At 50.9% G+C, this 17,210-nt stretch overlaps 7 protein-coding genes across 7 annotated transcripts; 3 read left to right on the plus strand and 4 right to left on the minus strand.

The window, feature by feature from the left end:
• Positions 1-854: 854 nt before the first annotated feature.
• Positions 855-5,588, minus strand: NUU61_007241 (putative GTPase activating protein (Tsc2); the record flags this gene model as incomplete). Its single annotated transcript, XM_056657766.1, has 1 exon — positions 855-5,588. The coding sequence occupies one exon, from the start codon at positions 5,586-5,588 to the stop codon at positions 855-857; it is 4,734 nt and encodes a 1,577-aa protein (XP_056510566.1).
• Positions 5,589-6,642: 1,054 nt separating this feature from the next.
• Positions 6,643-9,928, plus strand: NUU61_007242 (uncharacterized protein; the record flags this gene model as incomplete). The annotated part of the gene is made up of 8 exons (XM_056657767.1): positions 6,643-6,703; positions 6,769-7,079; positions 7,137-7,307; positions 7,377-8,701; positions 8,755-8,837; positions 8,890-9,193; positions 9,250-9,429; positions 9,481-9,928. 8 exons carry the CDS (start codon positions 6,643-6,645, stop codon positions 9,926-9,928), a joined length of 2,883 nt encoding a protein of 960 aa, XP_056510567.1.
• A 357-nt stretch (positions 9,929-10,285) lies between these two features.
• On the minus strand, positions 10,286-10,892 carry NUU61_007243 (peptide chain release factor family protein; the record flags this gene model as incomplete). The annotated part of the gene is made up of 2 exons (XM_056657768.1): positions 10,286-10,624; positions 10,716-10,892. 2 exons carry the CDS (start codon positions 10,890-10,892, stop codon positions 10,286-10,288), a joined length of 516 nt encoding a protein of 171 aa, XP_056510568.1.
• A 1,744-nt stretch (positions 10,893-12,636) lies between these two features.
• Positions 12,637-13,114, plus strand: NUU61_007244 (serine palmitoyltransferase small subunit family protein; the record flags this gene model as incomplete). The annotated part of the gene is made up of 2 exons (XM_056657769.1): positions 12,637-12,754; positions 12,858-13,114. 2 exons carry the CDS (start codon positions 12,637-12,639, stop codon positions 13,112-13,114), a joined length of 375 nt encoding a protein of 124 aa, XP_056510569.1.
• A 723-nt stretch (positions 13,115-13,837) lies between these two features.
• NUU61_007245 (uncharacterized protein) lies at positions 13,838-14,267 on the minus strand (the record flags this gene model as incomplete). The annotated part of the gene is made up of 2 exons (XM_056657770.1): positions 13,838-14,113; positions 14,217-14,267. The coding sequence occupies 2 exons, from the start codon at positions 14,265-14,267 to the stop codon at positions 13,838-13,840; spliced, it is 327 nt and encodes a 108-aa protein (XP_056510570.1).
• Positions 14,268-14,723: 456 nt separating this feature from the next.
• Positions 14,724-15,636, plus strand: NUU61_007246 (dodecenoyl-CoA isomerase; the record flags this gene model as incomplete). The annotated part of the gene is made up of 2 exons (XM_056657771.1): positions 14,724-14,914; positions 15,000-15,636. 2 exons carry the CDS (start codon positions 14,724-14,726, stop codon positions 15,634-15,636), a joined length of 828 nt encoding a protein of 275 aa, XP_056510571.1.
• Positions 15,637-15,853: 217 nt separating this feature from the next.
• cdc123 (cell proliferation protein CDC123) lies at positions 15,854-17,192 on the minus strand (the record flags this gene model as incomplete). The annotated part of the gene is given in 3 exon segments (XM_056657772.1): positions 15,854-16,321; positions 16,339-17,014; positions 17,071-17,192. The coding sequence occupies 3 exon segments, from the start codon at positions 17,190-17,192 to the stop codon at positions 15,854-15,856; spliced, it is 1,266 nt and encodes a 421-aa protein (XP_056510572.1).
• Between the last annotated feature and the right edge of the window lie 18 nt (positions 17,193-17,210).

Raw genomic sequence — 17,210 nt, forward strand, 5'->3', positions numbered from 1 at the left:
GCCCGATCCGTTGGATTGATTAGTGTCACAGACTGTGTGAAATTGCTGTCTTGTATACATGTCTGGGAGTACAAAATCTCTAAGAGGGTTGTGTGCTGGCAGCTCTGTTCCCGTGTTTTGGGGATATAGGGCCCTGCTGAGCGTATCTAAAGTATATAATCGGACTAAAACATTCATGAAAAAGCCCTTTTTTGATCATATCCTTTCTTTTCTTTCTTGTCTATGCTCTTCGTACTTAAGACACGAGAACACGAGAACATTCTCACCAAGAATATAAAAATGAAGAATTAAGTCCTGTGGAGCACTACAATTCTTACATCCTTAGCCAGAGCCTATTTGACTTAGTGATAGGTGCATGAAGTAGATAAAATGAAACATGGTTTCCATTTGCAGGTTGTTTTCTTTTTCCTTATAAGCCCTGACTTCGCGCAAGATTCGTCGAAAGGGGAGTGGAGAACAAGAGAAGACATAAAAGATAAAGTGATAAAAGATAAGAAGGTAAAAGATAAAAAAGTGAAAAGTAAACAAGTAAAGATAATATGAAAAGGAAAACCAAACACAGAATAACTTTTGGGGCCGGAAGGGGGTATTCACAAATGCTGCGGCGCTGCATCATTAAAAAGCAAGGTGATGTACATGAAGTCGTTGCTGGAGGAGAGCATGTGTGTTGTGGATGTGGGAGGTTCGTTCATCGGAAAAGAGAAGAGAAACAATAATAATAAAGAAAAAGGGGTTTATCTGTCGGTTCGTTTTGAGTGTTTGAGCAAGGGGAAAAGGAAAGAAAGAAAAGAAAGGAAAGAAAGAAAGAGAGAGAAAGAGATAGATAGTGAGTATCCCGACTCTTTTTTGGACAGTCAGCGGCTCCACCGGGAGAAATCCAGGTTCTGGAGGACATTGGCATCGGAGGCTGCATTCCATTCGGCAGCAAAGTCCGTTCGCACGGGAGGAGCGCGCGAAGGCAGTTCCTCGGAGAAGATATTGGGCTTTGTGTTTCGGCGCTGGCCTGGGTAGGCACCCTCAGCGATTTCGGGGCCTTGAGCCTGCGCGGCCAGGGCACGTTCGCGGACCTTCTTGATCTCGCGGAGCCGGGTGCGCCAGGACGAAGTGTGTTCGCCGCCTTTGTTGTTCCACACAAGAGAAAACACGGAGGCGTTCAGCGCCAGGATACGGACAAAAGATGCCAAGTTCTTGCCTGAGATGACCTTGGGAGTTGCGGCTGGCGACACATCAGGGAAGCCGGGCTTGCTCATGACTCTCACATTGTAGTATAGCTTCTCTGGATCGGTCTCGCCCTTGGCAATGCCGGACTCGTCATAGGCGAGGCGGCTTGAGGGCGTGATGACGATGTTGATCGAGTTGAACTCGGACGGGATCGTGTCGAAGTTGAATGGAAGATTCGATCGGTTGAACACAATCGTGACGAAGTTGTTGCCGATGTTCCGTTTCTTGTTGATGCAGGCCGGGTCGTGGTCAAAGTCTGTAGGCATCATCGTGGCGACATGGTATACGATCTCAGTTACCCTGTCACGCCAGGCGTAAGTGGCTTCTCCATCGGTGTCTGCATACAGTCCCTGGGTATTGAACTGGGCATTCCGCAGCGAGACCTTGGTACCGAGCCCGGACAGGAAGTGTTCGTAGTCGGCAGATCCCACTGTATTAGACAGAATATCCGCCTCCTTCGTCTGACCATTATCGACGTACACAACTCCGATTCGATGTCCATCAACAATATCAGTCCGGTCAAAGTTCCCAATCGCTCTACGAGTGATGTCATCCTCAGGGACTGGAATTGGCTGCATCACCGTGGGCGTGGGGAACGCGGAAGCGGTCATCTGTAGCAGGACATGGCTGGGAAGAACCGCGGTGCGCATGGCATCTGAATGTAAATGAGCGTCAGGGCTCGGGGGCACTTGGTGCGGCAGCACAGGTGCCGTTCGCTGCTGATAAACGGCATAGGTCGTCCCTGATGCCTGTCGCTTTGCGATTTGGGTTAATCCCGACACCCCAGCAGTTTCGACAGTGACAATGCTCATTCCCACAACCCATGACTTTTTCACCACAGGCCCATTTTCAGGAGACGGAGGGAAGGTCTCGAACGGAATGGTATCCCCCAAATCCGAGAACGCAACCCGCTGCATCAAGTCAATGAAGACTTCGCTTTGTTCCTCAACCACTTCCTTCCCATGCTCATCGGGGAAAATGAGTCTGCTGGTGATCCAGTTGACGTGCTTGGGCCGGTCTTGGAGTTTCAGAGACAAGAACCAGAAGACCATGACATGGTAGGTCAGGTTCGAGATATACTTCGACATGCCGTCCTGCGAAGAAGACTCGGCTGCCTCGAGCTGATGTGAAGCTTGTTCTCGTGAGCCAAGACTAAGCCGCGACTGCAGTTGCTGAGGAGCTCGTGTGGTGGGGGACTCGGCGGCCTTGTATCGATGCTCTCTGGAAGTTTGCAGAAACCGAATGCAAATTCCAAACACAGTCCGAATCTCTTCCTCACGCAAGTTGACGTAGACGTCTGGCAGGCGCGCGAGAAGTGCCAAGAACTCCAGGATATGAACAGCAATATTCGACATGGTTATCACCTTGGACATCCTGTCCAGGATACTATTCAGCGACTTGGTCACCGACAATGGGATTTCATGGCAACAGAGTGAGAGAGCTTGAATGCAACCGCGAGACGTGCTGCCCCAAGACCCAATGATACCCAGCATGAAGGCCCGGACGAGATCATCTTCCTCACTCTTGGCGAAGTATTGGTGATAGCTGACCAACATGCAGAGGGAATCGAAGACGCAAGCAGCCACGTCGCTTTTTTTCAGCCCGGTAAGCCCAGGAGGCTCATGAAAGGTCTCGTTCTTGACTTGATCACACAGGATGCTGCGTAGGAGTTTGACTTGAGGAATGGCGTTGCTGAAAAAGTCCTTATTGCTCAGTTGAGGTCCAAGATGCGTCAGAACGTAGCTGTAAACATCCCAATCGGCCTCGCGTTGTAGCAATGAGATCACAATTTCAAGCCACATGTTCGTCTTCAATGTCCCGGATGGCGCCGTGTTTGAATCCACAGGAGTTGACGTCCCTGACTGTGAGCGCACAAAAACAAAAGGACTGGACTCGACGGATGGCTGTTCGGGAAGAACTTGCGGCAGAGCATACGTCCATACCGGAGGCGTCAGTTTTGATGCACGGGAAGAAATAGAGCCACGCCTGGGACCAGACTTGGAGAGACCAGCCGGTGCGGATTCTCTCACGGCGAGCTTTGTGCTCGGCGTAGCCGGCTGATGGTCATGCTGAGGAATTTCTCTAGGTGGGCTTTCACTGGGCGCCTGCATTTTTGGGCCCACGTCGACATTTCGACCCAGAACATTCATGAGGAAGTCACTTTCAGAGGTTGATATGACGGTGATAGACCCAGCTGAATCGCATCGAAGCCGAAACAATAACTTTAAAACCGTCAGTCGAGAGTCTGCCGGGCGATCAGGAGACTGCGCAATCCCTAAAAGTGCTTCAAAAACTACGACGGTCTTTGCCGCAGAGAGACGCAAGGCACGGAGCATCATTTTCACAAGACCGACTGCGCACACGTTTGCCAAACTCAGCTCCAGGACACTCGTGGAGGTTCGACGAGGAGGCGAGGCGTGACTCGGAGAAGGGTCACGCCGTTCATTTGGGCTCGGATCCTTCTTCATTGGTGCTCCAATGGTGTTCACCAACAGTTTGAATGTATCATCATCGCTGAATTGTATAGCCGGTTCAGTGAGAAAAGAAACCAGCGATTCCAGGAAGAGAAGATCATGCTCGGCTGGAAAGTCCTCGAGTAAACGGCCTAGGAGGCCATGTTCTTGTGAGAAAAGTGACGACTCATTGCCAGACAAAGCTTCCTTTAGTGTGTCCAAAGCCAAGATGCGAATATCCGAGGATTGTTTGCGAGGCTGAACGAAACGCTCAATCAGCTCCTGGCAATGTTGCACCCAAGGAGAATCCTCAGAGGGATGGCAAAGCTTGTCTTCTCTCATTAAATTAATGATCAACTCAGACTGAGATGGTTCAATGTGCCGGTAGCCTTTGACGAGGAACCTGAAGGCATGCCGCTTTTGGTCTTGATTGAGCTGTTCCCATAGGGATTCGAGAACGGATGCTATCCGAATTATGTTTGCGAGAATATTGGATTTCGTGTCGTCATATGTGCTTTTGACCTGAGGCTGGGGGTTTGGACTGGCTGGGGAGGCCGGGGACGACTCTGGTTCATCTGCAATCCTGCGAGAGCACAGTACAAGGAGGTTTGCAAAGGTTGTCCAATCCCACTCCAGCGCAACTCGAAAGAATTCTCCCTCCAAAATGTTGAGACACAGGTCTAATATGTCGGCATCCACCCGAGCATCTTCTTTCTGAGCAACAACCTGAAGGGAATCCATCAATTGGCCGAAGGGCAACTGAGGCATGCCGTCTTGGCCATAAGCACGAATGAGGTCCGAGAAAACATAAAGTGTGCCACGGACGACGTTCAAATTTCGGGTTTGTTCCGCAGCACATGACTCTCTCAGGAAGGTATGGAGAGTGTTCACCATTCCACCCTGTCTCCGGGATTTTGCTAAATTGCGTACCGCGCGAGATGTGGGGCCAGACAGGGACTTGACAGAGGCGTGAATGCTGCAGAGAACTTCCAGGAGAGTGACAAAGCTTGCATCAGGTACGTTGGCATACATGATCACAGCATCAAACACGGCCAGTGAGTTTTTGATGTCGGCGGCAACACTGGTCCTTTTACATATAGTGAAAGTCTCAGTGAGAAGCAGCTCGATCTCTTCCTGGCTCGGCGCCCTCCGCTGCAGAGTGATCAGATCCACTGCAAACTGGAAGAGATCTCCCAATACAGCTTCATCGTGACTGATCCCATTTGGTTTGACGACTCTCCCCTTCTTCGCTTTGGAGCGCGCTGTGGATATGACCCCATAGAGGGGGACAATCCAAGAGGAAATGATGTGTAGGATAGAAGAATTGGTGAAATCCAGTTTTCTGCCATGATCTGACAGCGAGATCAATGACTGTACTCGCGCTGCAATGACATCAGGTTCGGTTGGGCAGGCGATGGACTCAAATACCAAACGTCGAGCTGATGGCGATAAGTCTTGGCGGGCTGCAATCGCCTCAAGTAGCCGAGAAGCACTCCTTTGAGCATCTGCAGAGCTTTCGTGGTGCAGCAGGAACTCAGCCGCTTCCCAGAGGGCAACTGACTGTTCGGAACTGAACCATGGGAGGGCTTTTGACACCGACTCCGCTTCTTCAATTGCCTGGGACAAGTGTTGCTTTTGTGATAAATTGCGGAGGGAAGTATCGAAGTCTGGACCACTTGGGGCGTCCGAGGAGCTTGACACAACGCTGCCACGATGCATTGCTTCAAGCCCGAGCACAAGTCGATTTGTCCCTCGAGTCTCAGTGGTATGGGATATCGAGTCGCTGCTGCTTTCCTGAATCGATACCGGGGAGTGGGACTTCGGGCGACCGACACCTAGCGTCTTGAACACATCGGCGAAGCTGGATGAGGACGGTTTATGCTGGGGTGGTGGTGAAACATCGTCGGAAGACATCCGCCTGATGACGGTCGGTTGAGGTCAAAGTAGGCACGATATGGCAATACTTCTGTTATTTGTGGAGCCAAGTCAGCATGAATATTGCATCACTGAGCAATCCACTATCAATGGTAAAAACCATAAGCAGCTTCTAGGCAGCGGCTAGCACCTCTAGGACACTCTCACCTATTACCAATCGAACCCGAAGAGCGATTTACCACATAGGCAGCTTCCTTGAGACTAAACGGCACATTCAGAGATCGATAATGCACAGCGAACGATAGCAATGGTTTTTCTGATCGAGATCAGAGCACAGTGGGTTGGTCGTCGTTGGCAATAGTGGGATAGGGCTATACTGAAAGTCGCAGCATTAAATATAATAACAACAATAGCAACCCCTACCGGATGGACAACACGACAGAAAAGAGAGGAGATACAGGTAGAGGGGTTGAACCGGGCGGTTATCTTTGGCTCACGCACGGAAATGAGGTTATTCCAGCCTGAATCACCTGATCGACCGTTGGTAGTGGCTTACCGCCCGTAGAACATTATTGATTTAGCTGGCAGAAAAGTCGAAGTGGGGGGCGGTAGGTTGCGGATACTCCGAGCTACCTATATCCAAGGGTTTCTAGTAGGTATAAAGAATGGGAGAGATAGAAACTCAATGCTAAATTTCTTTTCTCATTATTTTAGAACTTTGAATTTCCTTGTTTTTTATATCCTGTAATAGAGCTGCTCAGATAAAACCATTAGAACAGGGATTCATAGTTATAGTCAGTTATAGAGCCTGAGGCCCAAATATACCAAATCGGGAGTAGCTCACCGCATCAAATACGCTAGCCTAATTAGGACTGGACTGTTGACGGTGGGCTGCGGCAATCAAGGCTCCTCACCATTTATTGTTGTTTCTGCCATCTGAGGTCTTGCTTTGTCGGACTTCTTCATTGTGATTTTCAGCATCCTTACATTTCTGTCATTCTCCAATCATCACCATATCTCATCTCCTGTGCCCATTGCCTTTTCTTCCACTCTGCGCTTTCACTTGCGATACATACCCCACGTACCAGTCAAAATGGCGGAGGGTCTTGGAGCTCTGTTGGAGGCAAGCTTGGATCCCAGAAGGAACAAGGAAGGTGAGTGACCCAAGTATGGCCTCTGAATGTGGATATCTCTCTAAGATATTTATTTTGCCCTGTAGCCGAGACTGCTCTTCGTCAAGAAGAACAGAAACCGGGCTTTTCGCTGCAGCTCCTTCACATCACGGCTTCGGAGTCTACCCCTTACAACACCCGCCTCGCTAGCGCCCTTTGCTTCAAGAACTTTATTAAGCGGAACTGGACAGACGAGGATGGAAACTACAAGCTGCAACTGGATGAGGTTACCACCATCAAGCGTGAGCTGATCAGCCTTATGCTCTCAGTTCCCGCAGGCATTCAAGCCCAGCTGGGTGAGGCTGTCAGCGCAATTGCAGACAGTGATTTCTGGGAGCGCTGGGACACGTTGGTGGATGTACGTTGCCATCCATTCTCAGCTGTGGTGGAAGTAAACTGATAAGGTTGTTTTCAGGACCTCGTTTCGAAGCTTTCGCCATCCAACCCTGCTATCAACATTGGTGTGCTCCAGGTGGCACATTCAATCTTCAAGCGATGGAGACCTTTGTTCCAGTCCAATGAGTTGTACACAGAGATCAACCATGTCCTGGGCAAGTTCGGGACCCCCTTCTTGGCCTTGTTTGAGGTAAGCAATGCTTTCTCTCCCGTTGAATAATGCATATGCTAGTGAGCACTGGGCTGACTATTTTTATAGGGACTGGATAGCTACATCGAACAAAATAAGACAAACAAGGAGAACCTTACGCAAGGATACACTCAGCTCAATCTGATGATCAAGCTGTTCTATGATCTCTCCTGCCATGATCTTCCTCCCATGTTTGAGGAGAATATCTCTGGAATTGCATCGATTCTTCTCAAGTATTTGACCTTCGATAGCCCATTACTGCACACAGATGATGAGACAGAGGCTGGTCCGCTGGAATATGTTCGCGCTGGCATTTTCGAGGCCTTGACACTGTACACGCAGAAGTACATGGATGCATTCCAGCCTCATGTTGGGCAGTTCATCGAGAGCTCATGGAACTTCTTGACGACCATCGGCCAAGAAACCAAATACGATATCCTGGTCAGCCGAGCGCTGCAGTTCCTGAGTTCTGTTGCAAGCATGCCAGAGCACGCCGTTGCCTTCCAGGCCGAGGGAACTTTGGGCCAAATTATTGAGAAGGTCATCCTGCCTAATGTCAGCTTGCGCGAGTCGGATGAGGAATTGTTCGAGGACGAGCCTATTGAATTTATCCGCCGAGACCTCGAAGGATCCGATAGCGAGACCCGACGACGCGCTGCGACGGATTTCCTGCGAAAACTGGCGGAGAAGTTTGAGCAATCGGTCACCAAGGTTGTCCTTCAGTACACTGACCACTATTTGGCCGAATATGCCAAGGACCCCGCGTCCAACTGGAAAGCGAAGGACACAGCGACTTACCTCTTCTCCGCGATCGCGGCCAAGGGCGTTGCGACCTCCACGCACGGTGTCACTGCCACGAACCCGCTGGTCAGCATCACCGACTTCTTCCAGCAGAACCTTGCTGCAGACCTGATCTCAGACGACGGAGTCCACCCGATCCCCAAGATCGACGCTATTAAGTATCTGTACACTTTCCGAAGCATTATCACGAAGGAACAGTGGCAGCAGGTGCTTCCGGTTTTGGTGAAGCACTTGGCTTCCTCGAACTACGTCGTTTACACGTATGCCGCAATCGCCGTGGAACGGGCCCTCTTCCTCAGTGATAGCCAAGGACAGCCGGTTATCCCACCTGCCGAGATCACTCCCCTGGCTAAGGACCTCCTGGAACACATATTCCAGTTGATCCAAAAGGATCCGGCCCCTCAAAAGATACAAGAAAACGAATTCTTGATGCGATGTGTGATGAGAGTCTTGGTTGTCATCCGGGAGGGTGTGGTGCCATTCACAGACACTGTGCTGGAACGGTTGATCTCGATCACACAGATCATCAGCACAAACCCAAGTAACCCCCGGTTTTACTACTTCCACTTCGAAGCCATGGGTGCTTTCATTCGGTATGATTTTCCCGCCATGTTTTGACCCTGCACAGGAGACTAATGCACTGTAGATTTGCCGCACCGGCGAACCCCGACAAGCTCGAGCAGGCTTTCTACGCACCCTTTGCGGGCGTCCTCCAGGGCGATGTGCAAGGTAAGCAAGCGAGGCCGTGTATCGCACGACATGTGTACTCACCTTCTCTTAGAATTCATGCCGTACATTTTCCAGCTCTTTGCGGCGCTTCTTGAGGCCAACCCCTCCGCAACGCTGCCGACTTACTACCAGGAGCTTACCGCACCCATCTTGATGCCGGTCATGTGGGAGTCGAAGGGAAACATCCCCGCGCTTGTTCGGCTGCTCTCTTCGATCATTCCGCGTGGCTCGCAGTACATCTTGGAGCACAACCAGGTTGAGCCCATCCTCGGTATTTTCCAGAAACTGGTCTCTACCAAGGCCAATGAAAGCTATGGCTTTGATCTCCTGGAGACTGTCGTTGCCAACTTCCCATCGTGCGTATTGAACAACACCTTTTTGCGTTTCCCATTGACTAACTCCTAGCCTTCAGCACCGGCCTGGAACAATACTTTGTTTCAATCATGCAAATTCTGCTCAGACGTCTGCAGGACTCCAAGACCGAAAACTTTGCTCTTCGCTTTGCCCGTTTCTTCCACTTTATTTGTGCGCATGATGACAAGGGCTATAGCGCCGACTTTGTGGTCCAGGTTACGGAGAAAGTGCAAGCTGAGTATGTTCCCTTGACTTCGTGATGTTGATCCATATGCTAATTGTTGCGCAGTGTTTTCGCCCCTGTCTACACCGGCATCATCCTTCCCGAAACCCAGAAGCAGGCGCGGCCCTTGGATCGCAAGACGGCTATCATCTCTCTCACCAAGACCCTCGCCAACTCGGAAGCCTTCGCCACCCGCTACAGCCAGAAGGGATGGGGTTATACATGCAATGCCTTGCTCAGTCTCCTCGAACTTCCCACGCTGCCTTCCGGCAAGGATGACATTATTGCCGAGGTGGACATCGAGGAGATGTCGTTCGGCGTTGGCTTCACTCCCTTGAACACCATTCGCAGCCAACCCAAGGACCCGTGGCCGGAGACTGGAGCTGATCTCAAGGTCTGGGTGGGTTCTTACTTGAAGGAAGCTGACAAGAAGCACAATGGCCGGGTGTCGCAATTTGCGCAGAGCCGTCTCCCTGACGACTCGAAGGCGGTGCTGGCCAGCTACATGGCTTAGGCCGATGCTGTGTTCCGAGACCGATCGGTCTTTCCTTTGAACTGAACAAGGAAAAGAGGAAAACAACCCGAAAAAAAAGTTGAAGTTTGCGCATTATTCCTTTTCCCAAAGCCCTTACCGCCCAACCCCCACCCCTGATACGCACACCGCGCATGTTATGATGAAGCCCTAGATCTAAGAACCGATTTGTTTATCCGTGGAAATGATCAATGCAATTGAATAATTCTGATTTATCAACCCCGAAACACCGATAGATAGACCAGATCGCCAAACGCAAAAGCAATAACAATTCCTCCCATGACAAGGGGAGATGTAAAAATGCACAAAGCAAACCCAGCACCGGGAGCAAACCTGGAGTTAAGAGGTCGACGAGCTTTTCTCTGCCGGCTTCTCCGGCTCCCCCGACTCTTCCAATTCTTCCGCCTCGTCCAATTGTTGCTGCGCCGCCCCCTCCTCACCATCTTCCAGCTTGCGATACTTCCGCCGAGCCTTCTTGGCCTTACTGGCTTTCTTCTTGTGCGCCGCCTCAGCCTTCATAGCCACGCGACTCTGGTCCCCCCTTTCCTGCTGTTCAATCCTATCCGCCAGTAATTGACGCGCGACCTTTTCATTCTGGGACCGTGACCGGGTCGCTTGGCATTTGACCACGATTCCGGTGGGTTTGTGGATGATTTGGACGGCGGAGTTGGTTTTGTTCTGTTCGATATGTATCAGTGAGGGTTTACAGAAGCAGCAAAGTATTTTTCCATAGACTGGATTCATGACAGAAGGGAGTGCATATGCGTACAATCTTCTGGCCTCCCGGGCCGGTGCCCTTGAGATAGGCTACGGTGATGTCGGCATCGTGGATGGTGATGCGTGGGGGTAGGGGTTTGGCGGGCAGGGGGAGGGATTGCGTGAAAGGTCGTATCGGGATTGATGACGAGGGGATCCGGACTCGATTCCACGGGCGTAGACGGAGCATTGTGGTGGACTTGTTAAAAAGAGGGAATGCATGACGATGCCACTTGACGAACGGATGCCGATAAGATAAGCGACACACCCCGGTCGAGATGATCTATACCGCGATAGGGCTATTGGCAGCGCAACCCAGTTTATACACTTTTCTTCTTTGTTTCTTATAATAATTATGTGATTACCCTCAAATATGACTAAAATATTCATTCGGCCTTCCATATACTAATTCCTCACCTCAATGGCAAATTCTAGTTCTTGGAATGGTAGCCGAAAAGCTGTGACTATAGAGCGTTCATTTGGTATGGTTATATACTGGTTTTTTCTCCAGTCTATCCCAATCAATAGACAATCAGTGCCGGTCCAATTCCCTCATAAGCTCAATGCAACATTCATCGCCAGCCTCGGCAAGCATTTCTCAAATACGGGATATCCATTTGTCTTCTTCGCCAGTCCAAGGCCACCGGCCAAGGATAAACCAGATACTGATGCGATAGCTTTGAACTCTATACAGTCTCTGTAGATATAGACACCCGGGACTCAGGTCTACGGTGCCAGTTTGTAAGCGCGCCGCATGCGATCCTTCTAGTAAGTCTTTCTCTTCAATGATTCTCAGTACTGTGGAGACATACGACTGCATTGCGACGCCCAGTGATTTTGCTGACTTCTATTCAGCATAATTCGTAGAGGCAAAGATCCTATTGGGCGAGGTTCAGGAACAAAATAGACATTCGGATTTCAGAACAAGAAGCAATGCAGTCTGCGTCATACAGCGTGCGTTGATATGTCAACTCCGGGGACCGCAAAGAGAATACTTCAGAGAAGACCAGATAATTCATTCAGCGTGAGAATAGCAGTGAATTGGTATGGAATTGGTTCAAAATATCATTTCCAAAAAGTGATACCGTCAAGCTGACAGCATTTCACCGAAAGGAGGTCTCCGTGTCAATTCTGCAACGCCAAGCAGTTGACGTACGCCAGTGGGCCGATTCAACAGGGACTCAGGGTATAGCGAATAGTGCCACGAACCCTTCATAGATAATACGATTAATCTGATCTGAAACAAAATCCCGGCAAGCGAAGACGCCGTCTTTGTAGGCAAAGTATTGGCGGTGGCGAAGGGAGAGAGAGAGCCTGGGGGGGGATTTTTTTTCCCTCACACTTTTTCCTCCTGACCTCCCCCATCTGATAGCGTCCGAGTATTCCTATCGTCCCTCCTTTCTCTTTTTTCTTTCACTTCTTTTCGTCCTAAGTTCCTAAGCCCTTAAGTACATCAATTGCGCCCTCCAGTCCCTCATCCCAAGCCCCTCTGCCGCTCTCCCCCACGGCAAACCCGCCCGAGTCCTGTCGATCACAGCCTAATCTTACGCCTTTTTCTCGAAAGTCTCTCAAACCATGACTGCTTAGAATCCATGTGCTTTGACACTTGAGTCTCCCCCCGACTCCGCACGACGGACTATTTCTGGTCCCTGTCAAACCCAGACAATCCTCGACGCTCGATCCAATTTCTGCTTATCGGCCCCCCCCCTTGGAGACCAGTTCGCCCGCTTCTCCAGTTGATCGCGCGTGTCCCTTCTTTTTGTGAAAAAAAAAAAGGAACCCAAGAGTGTTACACCGCCGAGGAGGTGACACGGGGTCCTCGTAACCCGGCCAATTCAACCGTTCGGCCGCAGACACCCCTCCCACCACTGGGATCAGAGCAAAATAAAGCTCTAGGAACAAGCCATTGTGCGAGATCCAGGTCGTTCGCAGCTATGACCGTCCTGCTGTGGATCGTGACCAACTTCATCCGATGGGTGCGGTTGAAGATCTACCAGTACGAGGTGACTTTCGCCATTTACATGCTCACCCCGACGGAAAAGTTCATCTTCAGTACGTATGCCTCCGAACCACCCAATTCCTTACACATACCATCACCTCTCCAATCCTCATAAATATGATCATTGCTTGCTGACTGCCTCTCTTCCTGTTCCAGACTCGCTGCTCCTCACTCTCATCACCATGATCGCTACCGGCATCTACATCTACCTCCCGGACCACCTCCGCTCCATCTACGGCCACATGTACTACTACTGGGCCGGCGAGCGGCCCTTCATCCCGAGCCGCTTGACATCCCTCAGCTCGGTCCTGGGGGAAAGCGCCACACAGGGTCTAGAGGTCGTCTACGAGACCGCAAAGAACACGGTCGCTGCCGCGGCCACGACCGAGCAGATTGTGGCCGATGAATTGTGAATAATAGGAGTTGGGTTACTTTGTTTTCATGTATCTGTGCATTGATCGCATCGACGGGATTTAAAAAAAAAAAGAGGAAGGGGATGTCTTCTCCCTCTTGTTTCCCTTGACCGGCGTATCCGAGGAGTTTGCTTTGGGGCGAGAGCTGGGGAGCATCCTACTTAAGCCAACTGGCATTATCACGGCATTCGCCCATTATTATGGCTTAATATTATCCGTACCGCTGGCTGGCTTCTTGATAGATATATTTCTCGAGCGCAGACTGAGTTGTATCAATTGATATTGTTCTGTATTATACTCAGTCTTCAATATGGTTATCCGTATATAAGCGTCCACTCTTTCATCTGAGGAACACATTTCGAATAGACTTCGAATATATCCATGGATATAGTGAGGTATGAACAATCCAGGACAAAAAGTGAAAAGTGCAGTCGAAGCCACACACCAATACCCCCAAACTCCTGTAATGCCCAGAGTAGAGTGTTATCCAAAAAGAACAATCCCCAGCACATGTGTAACTCCCATCGAAATGCCAATTTTGAAACCCGGAGTTCTGTCCCATCCGGCGTCGAAACCCTCAAAATGCCCCGGACGGCTTGTTGTATACAATCTCTTTGCACATTCTGTACGTAAAGAGAAGGGCACACAACAAATTCCATCATTGACACCCATATTTTGTTTTTCATTTTCGCCCAATCCCTCCCATCGCAATTATCTTCAACCCTATGGTTGACTCTGCGACGCGCTTTGAGCCTGCAGCTGGGCCTCGGCCTGCACCTGCGCCTGAGCCTCGAGAGCCTCGCGCTCCCTCCGCCGCTCGCGCCGCACCGCGTCGGCCATCCGCATGCGCGCCAGCTCTTGGTCGATCTCTTCCTTGTCCAGCGGGATCTTGTGCGATTGTTCGGCGGTGGGCCAGAAGCCCTTGACGGAGAAGCGGTCGTCGAGGTTCGTGCCGAAGTAGTACATCCAGCCGATGGGGAAGAGGACGTACATGCCGAACTATTTCGAGTGGTTGGTGCTGGTTAGCGCGTTTTGATTTTATTTTATACGCAAGAATGGATATGACCAAGGACGGAGTACCGTCGACTGGCGAGGGACTTACCTTGACGACTTCGAGATTGCCGCCTTGCAGCCTGCGCAAGAAGGACGACATGGTGGGTATGTCTTTTTTTTTTCTTTTTCTTTCTCGGGTTGATTCGAGGTGGAGGTTGCGGAGGGACGCTTCGTTTGTTTGTTCGACTTGCTGATCACAATTTCAGCCTACTGGGAATACCGGCGAAGATCAGGTTTCAAGCACCTCTGTGTGCAAGACCAGCCCGAGGGGAATAATCAATGGGAACGTAGCGATTCCGATATCCAGTGGCATCCACCAGTCAGCGGCGGATTATTCGAACAGACAAACAACGCAAACCTTTGATCACATGACTTCACCTGATCTGCCGCGGGCCTCGGCTTCCGAAGCTTCCCCCGCAAGCCGACTAATCTGTAGCTGAGCGTCAAGGGCTTACTGACTCGATTTCTGGGAGTACACCGTCGCCCATACTACTTCTGTGTGACAATTGAATGACTTGTCTTTACTGCTTCCGAAAAGAATACTTGTGGCTTCAAAATGTCTAACGAACAGCTTGTCACACTCACTTACCAGGACCGTATCGCGGTCGTGACGCTCAACCGGCCCGAGAAGCTGAATGCTCTCAACCAGGACCTCTACTGCCTACTGGGTGAGAGACTGCGAGAGATTGACCAACGCGACGACATCTCTATTACCGTTATCACCGGCACTGGCCGGTTCTTCTCCGCGTACGGTTGCAAATTATATAGCCCGGGCCAGTGATGTAAAAAAATCTACAGCAAGAAGCTGACATTGATTCTTGTGGATATATAGCGGCGCCGACGTAACAATTTCCCGGCCCAACGGCAACCTCAGCACCAGCGTGCGGCGCGACCTCGTGCGCAGCTTCGTCTCGAACAACGTCGACATAACCCGCACCTTCTACAACCACACCAAGATCCTGGTTTTTGCGCTGAACGGGCCCGCCGTCGGGCTCTCAGCTGCGCTAGCCGCCCACGCAGACTTCATTTACGCCGCCCCACACACCTTCCTTCTGACCCCGTTCTCGTCGCTGGGCCTCGTCGCCGAGGGCGGCGCCAGCCGCGCCTTCGTCGAGCGTCTGGGAATCGCCAAGGCGAACGAGGCGCTCATCATGAGTAAGCGCATCACCTGCGACGAGTTGGTGGCTGCCGGGTTCGTGAATAAGGTTATTCAGGCGCCCTCTGGCAAGTCGGATGATTCGGCTGGGTTTCTGAGTAAGGTTCTTGAGGAGGTTGAGGATCGGCTTGGCTCGCATCTTAACCAGTCCAGTCTGCTGAAGATTAAGGAGCTGGTGCGGCGGCCGGAGCGCGAGATCTTGGATCGCCAGAATGGGATTGAGGCGTTTATGGGTCTTGAGCGGTTCTTGCTCGGCGTGCCGCAGGAGGAGTTTCGGAAGTTGGCGTCGGGGGAGAAGAAGCATAAACTGTGAGAAGGGTGGGTTTGGATCCTGCTCCACTGCCCATGTATATAGCTTCAGAGGATCAAATGCTCTCCTTCGTTGTCATCGACTAGGTTACATACGAGACAAGTGGTCTTGCATGGGGATTGTTTTATTTATTGTTTCATCCATCATGGACTGCTATACACATGCAATGAAAGCATCATCGTCTTTACTATCGCTAAACGCCACAACCAAAGCAGATCCTTTAGTCCGAGTCACTGCCTGCTTCCTGATCTTCCTGCACTTGCTTCTGCAAGATCTCCTGCCACTTGCCCATGAACTCGCTCATGCCACCAGGCCCAGCGAGCGAGGCGTCGACCACCTCCTTCGGCACCTTATGAGCGGAGTATTGCGGAGAAGTGAAGGCATACGCCTCCGGATCATCCCGCTTGACCAAGCGGAATTCAGGAAGGAAAGGTGCATCATCCTTCTCCTCATCACTGGCCTCCTTTTCTGTTTCAGAGTCCGGCGAGTCAATGTCTTTTACGTCATTGCCGTTCGTGTCGGCAGACGTGATGATGCTGCCATCATGGAGCGAAAGCCTCACAAATTCCTCAGGCCCATTTTCTTCTTCCACACCCACCGGGTCCTTCATTCGCAGAATCTCCAGCCAGCTGAAGAGCAACGCGTCTGTTCGCTCGGCCCATGGATTCACATCAACCAGCCAGACCCGCTGGTGCGGGGAGGGACGTACACATCAAAGACAAAATTCGGGTCAGGGAATGTGTCTCGAAGCTTCTCATCGAAGAATGACTGGATTCGGGACCGAAGCATATCACGCATCGGGAAGAGGAAGTCGAAGTGGTTTTGATCCCGCTGACACATGCAAAGAAGTACACGGTTGCGCACGAAGCACCGAAACTCGAGAGAAGGGTTGAAGTTGACATATTGGCGCAGAATCAGATGGTAGGGAACTTCGGGGGTTGTTTGCGCGGGTGATTCGGTGCTGGAGGGGGCAGAAGTACCGTTCTCATTGGAATCGGGGACGCAGTCGTCGAAGGGATGCTCCAAATCATGTGTGATAAAGTCGCTGCTTTTGAGAAGGAGATAAATATCATTCGGTGTACGGCACTGGGTGTCATTCGTGGCATTCATGAATGTTGCGTCTTTAGGAGCACTCCAGTTCAGCTTCGGAGTCACTTTTCCATTGAGCTCCTTGATTATGTTCTTGACTTGTGTGTGTATTTCCGGCCATTCTGTAGACGGATCGGGCTCCTCATCGCCAGAGTCCGAGAAGTTGTCCAGGTCGTCATCGTCCGTCGGCGGTGCCATTTCCGGGGGCAACACAATGCCATCAGCGCGGAGATAGGAAACAAATGGCGCACTTAGAGGGATGGTCCGTGACTTAGGTGTAATTCCACGGTATCTAAAAGAAGGGTCAGACACTATAATCTGTGACTCATTCCATGCGCGAACACCTACCGCGGATGCCATTCATGATAGGAACAATTGAGGATGTGGGAATAGGTAACCGGTGGGAAGGGCAGGCGGTCTGGCATATCTGTCAAAGATTCCGCTGGGGCTTCACTTTCCATAAAGGGCATTTTGAGCAGTCAATCTAG

This window comes from Penicillium alfredii (assembly GCF_028826965.1).
Source record: "Penicillium alfredii strain IBT 34128 chromosome Unknown utg000009l_segment0_segment0, whole genome shotgun sequence".
NCBI lineage: Eukaryota > Fungi > Ascomycota > Eurotiomycetes > Eurotiales > Aspergillaceae > Penicillium > Penicillium alfredii.